The 12,741-nt window shown below is 38.4% G+C and overlaps 1 protein-coding gene across 1 annotated transcript in view; it reads right to left on the bottom strand.

The window, feature by feature from the left end:
• Positions 1-3,248: 3,248 nt before the first annotated feature.
• KCTD8 (potassium channel tetramerization domain containing 8) overlaps positions 3,249-12,741 on the bottom strand; it is a 214,449-nt gene continuing 204,956 nt past the window's right edge. The window contains exon 2 of the mRNA XM_008140262.3: positions 3,249-4,575. Within this exon, the coding sequence (XP_008138484.2) occupies positions 4,115-4,575 (461 nt within the window). The 3' untranslated portion in view covers positions 3,249-4,114. The remainder of the gene's footprint in view (positions 4,576-12,741) is intronic.

Below are 12,741 nucleotides of genomic sequence, written 5' to 3'. Positions count from 1 at the left end.
GCTTTGTTAATTATATAAGGTATACTGTAAGTTTTTTTCCTAGTAGGAAATGAGATGGATTTTAAGCAGGAGAATATAAAAAAATTGGTTGTGAGATCACATTTTTAGCAGAGTGAGGAAGAAAAAAGGCAGAACAGTATGGTTCTGATTACTGTCACAGAAGTGGAAAATGAGGAAGGTGTGAACTTGTATTTGCACTAGAGACAGTCCTTTTACTATGTGCCTCTAGCAAACTAATTAGCTTCTTCCTTAGTGCTCTGCTGCTGCAATTGGAGGCTGAGGGCCAGGGAGAAAAAGAGACTGGATGGGTTTAAGAAGAATTTACTTAAGAGCATATGGCCCTAGCTGGTCTGGCTCAGTGAATAGAGCATCGGCCTGCAGACCGAAGGGTCCTGAGTTCAATACCAGTCAAGGGCACAAGCCCAGGTTGCAGGCTCAATCCCCAGCAGGGGGTGGGCAGGAGGCAGCCTATCAATGATTCTCTCTCATCATTGATGTTTCTGTCTCCCTCTCCCTTCCTCTCTGAATTTAATAAAAATATATTTTTAAAAAACACAAAAAGAGCATATAAATTTAAATATGAAGATTATTAAACTATTCTTCACCAATATATTCTTCAGCATAAGAACGATTATTCATTAAAATTTGTATTAAAATATATTTGTTAATATTTTTGTGAAAATTTTTCTGGAATATTTTCATCTACTATATTCTCCTTCCATATTTAAACTTATAGGCTTGTCTCTTTCCTCTTTTCAACATTCTATGTGTACAAATCCAAAACCCCTTTTTTCATGTTTTAGCTTTGATTTTACTTCTACTATAAAGTTGTCTCTTTTCTCTAAATCTCTGTAGCAATATTTGTGCTGCTATTATAGCCTACCCCACTGCGTGCACTTTATCATAGTCATTGTGCACATACCGTGTGGCATGTGGTTGAAATTAAATCTATAAGCTCGTAGGCATTTTTATTATTGCTTATTTACTGCTGTATCTTTAACTCATCTGGTAAAAGGCCTTGCCCATAGTAGGCACTCTAGAAATAGGCATAGAGTACTTGTAACTCATTTGTATAGAAAATGTACATGACATAAGATTCTTTCAACCTTGCAGTTTTGTGATTCTTTTAACTTCTGTATGTTCTGCTTCAAAGAGAATGTTTTTAAGAATATAGAATATAGAATGAAGGAGAATAAATTTGAAAATAGATGCGATGTTTAAGGTTTTTATAGACAAGTCTTCCAAATTGTTTCCTTTTTAAATTATCATAACTATTTTTATACTATTTTCTTAACTAATCTAAAAAAAACACTAATATGATATTAGGTTATGTTTACTGCATGCAAACAAAAGGTAAACACTGTGGAAGGATGATCATTTTAAAGCCAAATCACTGCATACTTAGCAGGAGAGGCTAAACCACATTCATACAAATTGGAACAAACTATGAAATATTTTGAAAAATACTAACTTGATTCTTACCTCCGTGAAGGATTAGCAACATAATACCAATGAATGAAACTTGGCCTGCAAACATTGTAAAATAGCTTCTAGCAAGCTTAGTGAGACAGGGAGAGTCTCTCTCGAGGACTGTTGAGGAGATTCTTACATTGGAAAGAATGTTTTTTTCAGTTGTCAAATGAATATACATTGTTTATTCATTTGTCAGAATCATTAATACCCACTGTGCATCAGAAACTGTCTACTCATTGTTTTTGCTAATTCAAAGACAAATGAATATGATCTTAATTTATATGAAAAATCTCTTCAACTAATGAAAAATACAAATGTATATTCTTATTCTTAGATATTATAAAACAAATGATTTATACAGCAAGGCAGAATGTTTTTGAAGTGCTCTGAGATCTGAGAGTGGAATGATTAATAATTCTTCCCTGAAAAATTAATGAAAACTTTGGAGAATATGTGTTATTTGAATTGAAATATGCAGTATGGGTAAGATTTCAAATGTGAATGAAGAAGTGTGTGTGTGTGTGTGTGTGTGTGTGTGTGTGTGATGATTTTAAGGTGTGGGTAGAGTTTTGATAAGTCACTAATAAGTGGTGTCCAGAGTTTGCTTCTAGGTGTGAATCTGGAAAGAGAGATTGGCTCTCCAGTAGATTACAAATGGCCACAAATTGTTGCTCCCATAAAGACATAGATTATACTTCCATATTCCTTAAATTTGAGATAACTTGCTTTGACCAACAGAATGCAGGGGAAGTGAGTTATATGAGTTGGGAGGCAGGTTTCCAAAGGCCCTATAACTTCTGGTCTCACACTCTTGGATCACTGCCATTATGAGAGCAAATTTGAGCTAGACTACCGGAGAGGAAGGGATATGCAGAAAACTGAGGCACCCAGATCCAAGCCTGTCAATGAGCGAGGCCATCATACGTTAGTTGGCCCCTGACAACTTAGCAGCAGATTATCTAGATAAGTAAATGCAGATAAGACCAGTGGAAGAGCAGTCCAGCTGATATCAGCCAAAATTGCCCATCCTCAGAATGGCAAACTCAGAAATGGTGGTTGTTTTTAACTCACTAAGTTTTGAGAGTGATTTTTTGCCCAAGAAAGGTTAGTGTTTATGGGTAACCAGCTTCTCTAGCTCCAAAAATGAGTACAGATTTTTAAGTTTGGAGTTAATAATGCTTATCTCCCTCTATTATCCATAGTGCTTCTCAACTTCTATTCTAACTAACCACAGAGAAAGTTGAGCTCTATAATTCCTGAAGTTATTTTTATCCTCTTTCAGCCTATTTGTAAATGAAATTTCATGATATGCTTTTCTTATGGTAGGGATGGTAAGGCAAGCATTGTGTGGCTTCTGATAAGAAAACTTGTTTCCACATGTGCAGCCAGGAAGAAATTTCTTATCGTTCAGGCTAACCTTGTAGCTTCCTGTTGACACCTTTGTCTCTTAATTTGTAAGAAGTAACTTCTCAATTGTTTTTGGAGAGGCTTTCAGTCTGATTGTCAGCTAAAATAAAAGTTTAGTGCATTCTCAGATGAAGTTGCTTTCTCTGTGGGCTGATTTTATTAATCAATACCAAGGCTCTCAGGACCAGAATGTAGCTTCATTTTTAATTATACTAAAACTCTAACTTGTCAGCATGAAGTTTGCACGTGTCATTCTCTAACTTGTGATTTTAAAGAAAAATGGAAGACCATGTAAAAAGTGAATATTCTAAAAGAAGAGTCCATAGAAATCAAGGAATTCTAATATATTTTCCTTTTTTAATAAATACATAAAGCTCTTTACCATTTCCCTCAATGATTTTGATTAATATGATAGTAGGATCTTTCAGAGCATCATTATACCAATTTTCACAGCCTGATGTAAGAACTCATTTCACAGAAATAATCATGACTAGCATTAATATATGAATGTCAGTGCCATAACACAATAGTATAAGGCATATTTACACCATCTGAACATACAGAACACCATACACATACACACCAAAAAAATCACAGGTCTAGAACAAACAAAATCCAGTTTCCTAGACAGCTTACATTTACAGGCTTTGCCCGAAACAATTTTTTTTTTTTTGCTTTACTTTTTTATAACATTTTTTTTTCTTTCCAAACAACAAACAGACCTTCCCTATATCTTGTGATTTACTTGTAACATTGTGCTCATGCAAAAATAATACTTGTTTTATTGTAATAACAGTTAGACAGTTTTGGATTTGGGTCCCCAAACCATCAACTTGATGTTGCTTCACCCATATTGTCCTTTTAGTTGGAGTGATATGATTTCTTTTTAGTGAGTTACAAAACGACGAACACATCCAGTTGACCACAGTTCAAACATCAAGATTCTAAGCTTCTTGATCATGCACATTGTACTTTCATTCTTGAAAAATGGTTTGAATCAGACACACCACTTTGAATCAACATTTATTGGTGTTCTTCTTTTCTTTTTGTAAATATTTCTAAAAGTAACAACAACAAAAAGGAATGAAAGGAAATACTAGTACTGTCCCACGTTAACAGCTCACGAAACGGAAGAGCAGCAAGAATCACACTGACCATTGTTAATACACAGTCAGTTAGTGACACTGGAGTAAACATTGAATGTCATTGCAATACTGTAGGAATGTGATCATCACTATAACCCATACTTCTGTAACAGTTCGGATTGCCACTGGCGTTTCCGCTCTGGAAAATAATCTGGAATGTGGATTTTTTTAAAATCCTGAATACACTTTTTCATTTCTTCTTCTACGCTGAGCTTCTCACAGACTTTCTTTTTGGAAAGATTGGTTTCCCGGGACTTGCTGATGAGTGTCTGAAAGAGTTCACTGTTTCTGCGTTTGTCTGGTGGGGGCATCCATTGCACAGGCGCTTTTTTGGAAGGGCGATCCAAGGTTAAGGTGTTAGGCTGGTGAGCTGTGGCCTGCTGGGTGTTGGCCGGGTTGTCCTGCGGGGTGCTCGCCTCTGAGTGGCTGTCACAGCTGGAGGTGGAGAGCTCATTACAGGAAGTCCCACTTTCACTTCCTTTATCTGTGGCTTTGTCATGTTTCCTATCTTCGTGTTCTTGTTTGGGTGACACCATTTTCTGAGATGGTCCTAAAAAGGATAAAAAAGAGTAGATCATTGAGTGAGAAGTGAAAAAGTCAAATTAAATAAACTTTATCTATTTTTTTTTTGTTTTAAACCAAGAATGTGTATATTAAGAAAAATGCTGTTTGTTGAGGGATTAAATACAATACTTGGTGCTGTTAGTGTACCTTAAAATTCCAGCATGCTGACTAATTATTTATAACATAAAGTGTGGGAGGTTTGCCTAAGGAACATTTCTGCCATAATGGGTCATCCATAACTTGATGTTTAAAAGATTTTTGCTAGGTAGTATTTCCTGAAATCTGAAAAAGATATCACATGTAAATATTCCGTAACCATGTCATTAGTTCATTTCTGTTCTAGCTACCAACATTAGGTGTTCATTCTGCCATTATAAAAGCAGGGAGTACCATTGCTCATTTTTACAAAGCAGCAGCATTCTCCAGGCCCGGAGGCACAATAGCATCATTTATGCTTCCAAGACGGTGGCTGGTTTAAATCTTATCCTTAGTCTTTTAATCTTGTTTCCTGTATATTTCCTTGGGGAGAATTACGCAAGTGCTGTAGATATATATATGCCTACTATTATGGTGGAAAAAAATATATAGTTGAAATATAGTGTTCTCTTAAAATACAAGGCTTACCATTTGAGGTAAATTACCTAGGAGGACAATTTTCAGAAAGTGACAGTTTGCTAAGATAATTATTTCAAATACACAAACAGCTTATTTCCAAGAGAGAGCATATTTTATTCCCCCTCGCCTCTGCTGTGAGATTAGGACATCTATTTAACATTTATTGAACACCACCACATACCCAGAACTATAATAAAATCTTGATTAACTGGAGCCTAACCATTCAGAAATATTAAATTATCCAAATTTGGGGGGTTTTTTTTAGTCTACTTTTATAAACAAGTTATATAAATCAGAATGGGGGAAAGCATCAGTATTTTTGAGCAGTTGCCCAGGGGATTCTACTGTGCAGCCCGAGTTGATAAGAATTGGTCTAACTCAGAGGGACTCACCTGAGCCACATATGGAATTACTTGGAAAGATAAGATTATTGATGCCTTGGTATCAATCCAAGACATCCTGCTTTAATGAGATGCCACCGGGCCATTGGGTCATTTAACAGATTTCAGGTGACTTCAATGTGCAGCCCAAATTATAAAGTTCTCCTAAGCCTATTGCATGTGCAGTGAGTTCACAATCCATATGAGTAGTTATATTACGGAGAAGGGTGGGAAAACAAACCAACAAAAATACTGTTTACGAAAGCACCTACTATGTGCAACTTACTGCTCGGGTGCTAACATCAGTTTCCCATTTAAATTCAGAAGAAACAAAAGTCGATACCAAACATTCAGTTGAGTTGGATTAAAGATTTAAAAAGCTTTAGAACTTTTTGGAATGATGGAAATATCCTGTATCTCGATTGCACTGTTAGTTACAGGATTGTACATGTTTGTGAAAACTGACAAAATTACATAGTTACAATGGGTGAGCTTTTCTGTATGTAAACTATATCTCAATTAACCAAAAATAAACAAACAAACAAAAAAGTCCCTAGACACCTCATTAGAATATGTACCTATTTGAGGGAAGGCCTAGCCATTATTCCATACCTGCTTTTTCTACAATGTAGTATACCTAAAACAAATGTTGATGTTGATACTAGTAAATGCTTAGTACAAAAGTGCACTAGTTAATTTCAGAAGCATTTGCAATCATGGATTAAAGAAAACAAAAGCAGCAGCTGTTTTTCAGTCTCTGCCATCTATAATAATAAAAGTGTAATATGCTAATTAGACTGGATGCCCTTCCAGATGTCCTTCCAGGACGAAGCTGGGACTGCAGCCACAGGATCCAGGCAGCCACCAGCAGCTGCGAGGGAGGGATCCAGGCAGCTGGGGCTGTGAAGGCCTAATCTTGCATGGATTTTGTGCATTGGGCTTCCAGTCTTACCTAATAATAGACAAACATGTAAATTGACCATACCTCCGCTACGCCACCAGCCAATCAGGAGTGATATGCAAATTAACCCAACAAAGATGGCAGTTAATTTGCATACATAGGCACCGAGTGATGGGGGCAGGACGCTTGCATCATCGCCATGGAGACAACGCAGGCGTTCTGCCCCATCCCCAGTCTCTCAGGGCCTCTGGGCAGCGTGGGAAGGCAGGGCTGGAGCAGAAAGAGGCGGCTCCGGGGCCTGAGCGGAAAGGGGCTAGGCCGGAGTGGAAAGGCGGTGCCAGCAGCCAGGGAAAGGAAAGCCCATTCTAGCACGAATCTTCATGCATTGGGCTTCTAGTGACATTATAAAAGCAGAGCGTATCATTACTTAATTCTACAAAGTAACAGTATTCTCCAGGTCCAGAGATGTAATAGCATCATTTATGCCTCCAAGGGAGTGGCTAGTTTAAATCTTATCCTCAGTCTTTTAATCTTGTTTCCTGTCTATTTCCTTGGGGAGAATTTGCAAGTGCAGTAATTCCAGGGTAAGAGAGGATGGAGGTGAACCTGAGGGGAGGGAGTGAATGAGGTGCAATTCTAACATCCCTAGCTGACTTACCCTGAGGCATTCTGAACCCTGCTTTATCCCCTGTGGTGGCTGGGCACGAGCTATGCCCTTAGGGCCCCTTGCCTTCTGGCTTTCAAAGGCTGGCAACACTATGTCTCACCCCAGGATTTCTGTAATCTGGTTGCTGCCCTGGACCAAGAGGCACAGCTCTGGTCAGCAGTTCTCTCTACCTCCTTCCCACTTCTCACCTTTTCCCTTCTCTCTCCGTCCCTCTGCCACCCTTCTTCCCGGATCCCATTAAAATGAGGCTCACGTCTTCAGGCCTACAGGGGTTAACAAGTCATTGAAACTGGCATGAGGGTATTGCCCACATTAATGCATAATGTCAACATTCAACTTTTCTCAAATCACCCAATTCAACGTGCTTTCTCTTTCTTCCGGAGCCCTGACCGATATACCCACACTGGTCCCCAACCATTCTCTCCAATAATGAGGGGTATGTTACTTGTCGGATATGTTTTTAGTGGAACCAAGTTTTTGTGGTGACACTATTGAAAGGGTTCTGACCTGGAATCAAATTCTAGCTCCCTCGCAAATAACCTCATGGCCTCGGAGCCATACCTAGCTCCTCTAAGCTTCAATTCCCTTATCTGTAAAATGGGCATTAGTACTTTCCTCATGAGGTTACTGTGAGATTAAATGAACTACCATGCAAAGGGTCTAGCAAAATAATGCACAACAATCAGAGTCTATCATTGTCATTTAAAAAACATCTGACAGATGTTCAGTCCCATCTCTAGAGATTTCACATTTGCCAAAGGGTTTGTATGTACATGTTTCCATAGAGCTCGGGGTGGCTGGAGGAGCTGCAGCATCTGTTTATCTAACTATTGTTATGGCTGAATGTGATCCATGCTAGTGTGATGCCCACAAGCCTAGTGCAACATACGATATAAATAAATGTCTTCTGTCCTTCCTGTCAATCTTCTGCATTACTTTAACCAGAAATCCCCAAAGGGAAAGCTACAATTTTCATTCCCACGAATGACTAAGGAATTACAGTAAACTGCAAATACCTGAAAAACCAATGTATATTTAAGGATAAATGAGAAATGAGAAATAATTTCATGTTAATAGGCATGGGGATAGAACATTAGATAGCAACACCAGGCAGAAAGAGTAACATCCAAGTGGAAGACAGTACAGAAGGACACAGGTGATCCTTGAACAATGTGGGGGTTTGGGGCACCCCACACTCAGCTGAAAATCCATGCACAACTTTTGACTCACCCAAAGCTAACTGCTCATAGCCTACTGTTTACCAGAAGTTTTACTGATAACATAAATAGTTAACACATATTTTGCATGTTGTATGTATTATATACTGTATTCTTATAATATGAAGTTAGCCAGAGCAAAGAAAATGTTATTAAGAAAATTATAAGGAAGAGAAAATGCATTTTCAGTATTTTTCTATTTATTGAAAAAATCTGTGTATAACTAGACCCGTGCAGCTCAGACCTGTCAAGGGTAAACTGTCCTAGATAACATAAAATCAAATGCTTCCTTCTGTTTGTATTCAATGGGAGGGAATGCTTAATGACATACCCTAGGGAGAATACAGAGTTTCATAAATTCCATGCTTTAGCTAAATAAATTATATACAGTTATTATGCCTAACGGCATTACAATTTATTCATGAAAATAAGTCTCTGCACTCAAAACACACACACACACACACACACACACACACACACACACACACACACACACATTTTTATTATGCTCATATTTCACTTCAATGTTGGAAGAGCCTTGGAGGATATGGGTTTGAACTTGGTGCGCTTACCAAATACTTTTGTGCTGGTCATATAACCTCTTTAATATTTGGTCCTTGATGGTTAAAATTCTGGGATTGGCCCCTAAGTTCATTAATGTAATAAAGTTCTATAGTTATAAGTTATATAATACATAAGAAGGAATTTTCCAGGCAGTAAAATTCTAATCAAATATCTATATATATAAAAGCCTAAGCGACTGGTTGCTATGGCATGTGCTGACCACCAGGGGGCAGACGCTCAATGCAGGAGCTGCCCCCAACCTGCAGGCACCCTGATCACCAAAGGGGCCTGCCAGCCAACCGCCCGGTCCCTCCGCCCCCAGTTGGCAAGTCCCAATCGCCTGATTGGGGCCAGGCCCCAGGCTGGGATGGGGGACAGGGGATGGTGGAGGTGGATGTGGGTGGTAAAGGAAGGAGGGAGGGAACCTGATCAGCCCTGATTGCTGGCCAGGCCTAGGGACCCCACCCGTGCACAAATTTTGTGCACTGGGCCTCTAGTTAAATATAAAACATTGAAGAGTTACCATTAATAAAAATTCCCTCTTAGAATGGGGAAATAACAATTTCTACTAAAGTACTTCACAGAATTACAGGTTTGAGGATAACTTTTTTAAGTTAATCGGTGGGAAGGGTAGTCCTAGAAGACATTATTGACTCACATTTGTTTCATTAAGTCTATTCTTGTCAACAATGACAGCAATAGGAAGGATGCCTAAAGCAGGACAGTGTGGGCTGGCTGGGCTCACATCCTTACCTTATTTGAGTATCTATTTTCTTTATTTTTTTTAAATATATTTTTATTGATTTCAGAGAGGAAGGGAGAAGGAGAGATAGGAACATCAATGATGAGAGAGAATCATTAATTGGCTGCCTCCTGCACTTGCAGCCCCACACTGGGAACTGAGCCTGCAACCTGGGAATATGCCCTGTCAGGAAATGGAACCGTGACCTCCTGGTTCATAGGTCAATGCTCAACCACTGAGCCATGCTCGCTGAGCAGGGTCTCTGTTTACTTAAGTTTAAACTTCATGGAGTTGTGACAAAGATTACATGAGTCAACACATGTAAAGTACTTAGCAAGTGCCTGCATGGGTACTTGCTCAAAATGTCAATTTTATTATATATACTAATAAAAGGGTAATATGCTAATTAGACTGGGTAGATCAGACATCTTCTGGATGTCTTTCCGTCCTTCTGGCAGCAGCAGGGTGATGGGGGCAGCGCCTTCCCCTGATCGGCCTGGTGGCCTCCCACAGAGGGAGGCCAGACTGTGGCTTAGGCCCACTCCCCATCAGTAGGACATCCCCTGAGGACTCTGAGAGGGGGCAGGCCGGGCTGAGGGACCCCTGCCACCCAGTGCACAAATTTTCATGCACCGGGCCTCTAGTTCAGCATAAGTACCCAGTGTTATTTGGCCATAGTATGGCATATTTGTTTATCTAAATATTGGGAGGATTGAATGAGGAATACAAATACTTCCATTTTAATTCTGGCTCTATACATGGTACTTATGAGCAAATGAATTGCAGGCAATCTCTTAGCTATTTTCAGTCTCCGTTTTTTTATCTATTAAAAATAAAATAAGAATAGTAATACTGTCACATGGCTATAATAAGAAAGGAGATGATGTCAAAGCAATTTTGTTGTCAAAGTAATTTTGTTATAAAGTTCTCTATAATAGATTTGAGAGATTATTAAGCATTATGTTTTCATGTACTAACAGAAACTTATTTGAGAAAATAAAACACAAAAGCTCTTTTAAGTTATGAAAACATGTGAATTAAAAGCAACAGTAAAAACATTACATTAAACTACATAAAATAAACTAAAGGACAATGGACCAAATTTGTAAAATTGGGAAAAACAGGGCTTTCAATCACTTCCATTGGGTTATATTACATTGTCATAAAAAGGAGGAAATAATAGCTTTTCTAAGTCCTTTGGCTCGATAGTGTAGTAAAGAATTTAATTGTTACTATTTTTGTCTTTAAAAAAGACACCGACTCTGGTTAGTTGTGAGTGTGGGCATCGTCAATGTGTTCTTCCATATTATTTCTCAAAATGCACAGGCATTTCCAAGTGAAGTCTATGTGAACAACTGCACATTTGAGAGAACCATTTATTTTTTTACCTGCCTAGTGATGATAAAAAAATATAAAAAAAGACTGGATATGTATAATATCTCTGCAACAAGCACAATTCTCAGAAGGGAAATTGCCCTTTAATAGTACTAAACTCAATAGTGTGTGAATGCTTATGTGGTACTTGAACAGAATGAATCAATCTATCTTAAATATTAGCACTACATGCCTTTGAGTTTTAAGCGCTTAAATCAAAAAGGAAAAAACTCAATTTTTATCAGATAAACATTTGTTGAGCTCCTACTAGGTACCAGGCATAGTGTTAGTCATAAGAGCAAGGACACACACACACTCATACACACACTCCCCAATATCCAGCATTGCAGGCTTAGGGTATAAGCACAGTAGTGCAGCTGTAACTAAAGTTTGACGAGGGCATGAAGAAGGGAACAGGAGTAAATTGTGTTTGGACTGAGCTAAGAAATGAAATCATTTTTAATTTATCAGATACATTTACATAGTAAATTGAAACTTAAAAGTCATACAGAAGGTACATTCATTTTAGAGTAAAAAGGCTATAGGAATAAATAAAAATTCATTTCTATATAGTCCCTACTACTATTACTTAACCACTTTTATGAATGAAGGGATATAAAAGAGAAAGGAAAATAAAGAAATGCAACTTAAAAAGAGAAACAAGTTGTGGTATTCCTTCCTTTCGTCCTGACATGATTGGTCACTAACACACTCTTCTGATTCTCCTTGTGCTTACTCATTTTCACTGTACTTACTCATCTAAATGTGTCTCCCAGGCCCTAACTGTAAATGCTTGGAAGGCAGAAACTGGGTCTTTCTAGCCTACTGTGAAGCCTGGATCATAGTAATTGACTAACCAAAATCATAAAATGATTGCCATTGCTATGAATTCCTGTAGAATCTACTACTGGATTCATTTGGTACTTAGTATCCGCGACCTTTTATGTTACTAAATATTCAGCTAAGTGAGCACAGCGCAGTAAGAATGTTCCCATCATCCCCACACAGATGTCCATCCCAAAGCCACACACGTCTGGTATCCTATCTTCCTCAAAAAGGTTATCATTTCAACGAGGGCCAAGACTGTGTCCTCTGTTTGTATCACACGGTTCAGGAGGCTGATTTGTTGTATCACTGAGTCAAAGATACTAATAAAGGGAATAAGCAGATATAGCATTAGGAAAAATGTGAGAGAATATGCATTTAATTGAACATATAATGGAGGAGGTTTTCAAAAGTAATCTTACCACCTTCCTCCCATGCTATGCATCTGTGTCTTCCTATTAGTTCTTTCTATAGGTGATATCCAAGGTCACCTTTGGCTACCCAGTGGATTCATCTTTTATTTCCAATTACGTTCCAGGTCTTGTAATTGTAGCCTTGCAGTGGCTCTTGAATTTAGATTTGCACTTAGGTTCCTATGTTCACCAGTTATAAGAGGTTTCTCATTATTTCTTACCGTGTCTCTTAACCAGTTTTCTGACTCCACTTTAGTCTCCCTTCAAACTATTCTCCACACCACTGCCATATAAACATCCCTGTAGTCTAATAATCTAATTCCTTTAAGTCCGCCCTCCCCCGCTGCCCCCACCCCTCACCCCGCTTGTACAAAAACCTTTTAAAGAGTTCCTCTGCGAAAGGAAACCTGAGTGCCACATTTTGGCATTGAGGACTGTCCTCAGTTTTTATCAC

Source organism: Eptesicus fuscus, chromosome 2 (assembly GCF_027574615.1).
Source record: "Eptesicus fuscus isolate TK198812 chromosome 2, DD_ASM_mEF_20220401, whole genome shotgun sequence".
Lineage (NCBI taxonomy): Eukaryota > Metazoa > Chordata > Mammalia > Chiroptera > Vespertilionidae > Eptesicus > Eptesicus fuscus.
The sequence above is the reverse complement of the archived record's forward strand: the minus strand, read 5'-3'. Positions and strand labels throughout refer to the sequence as shown.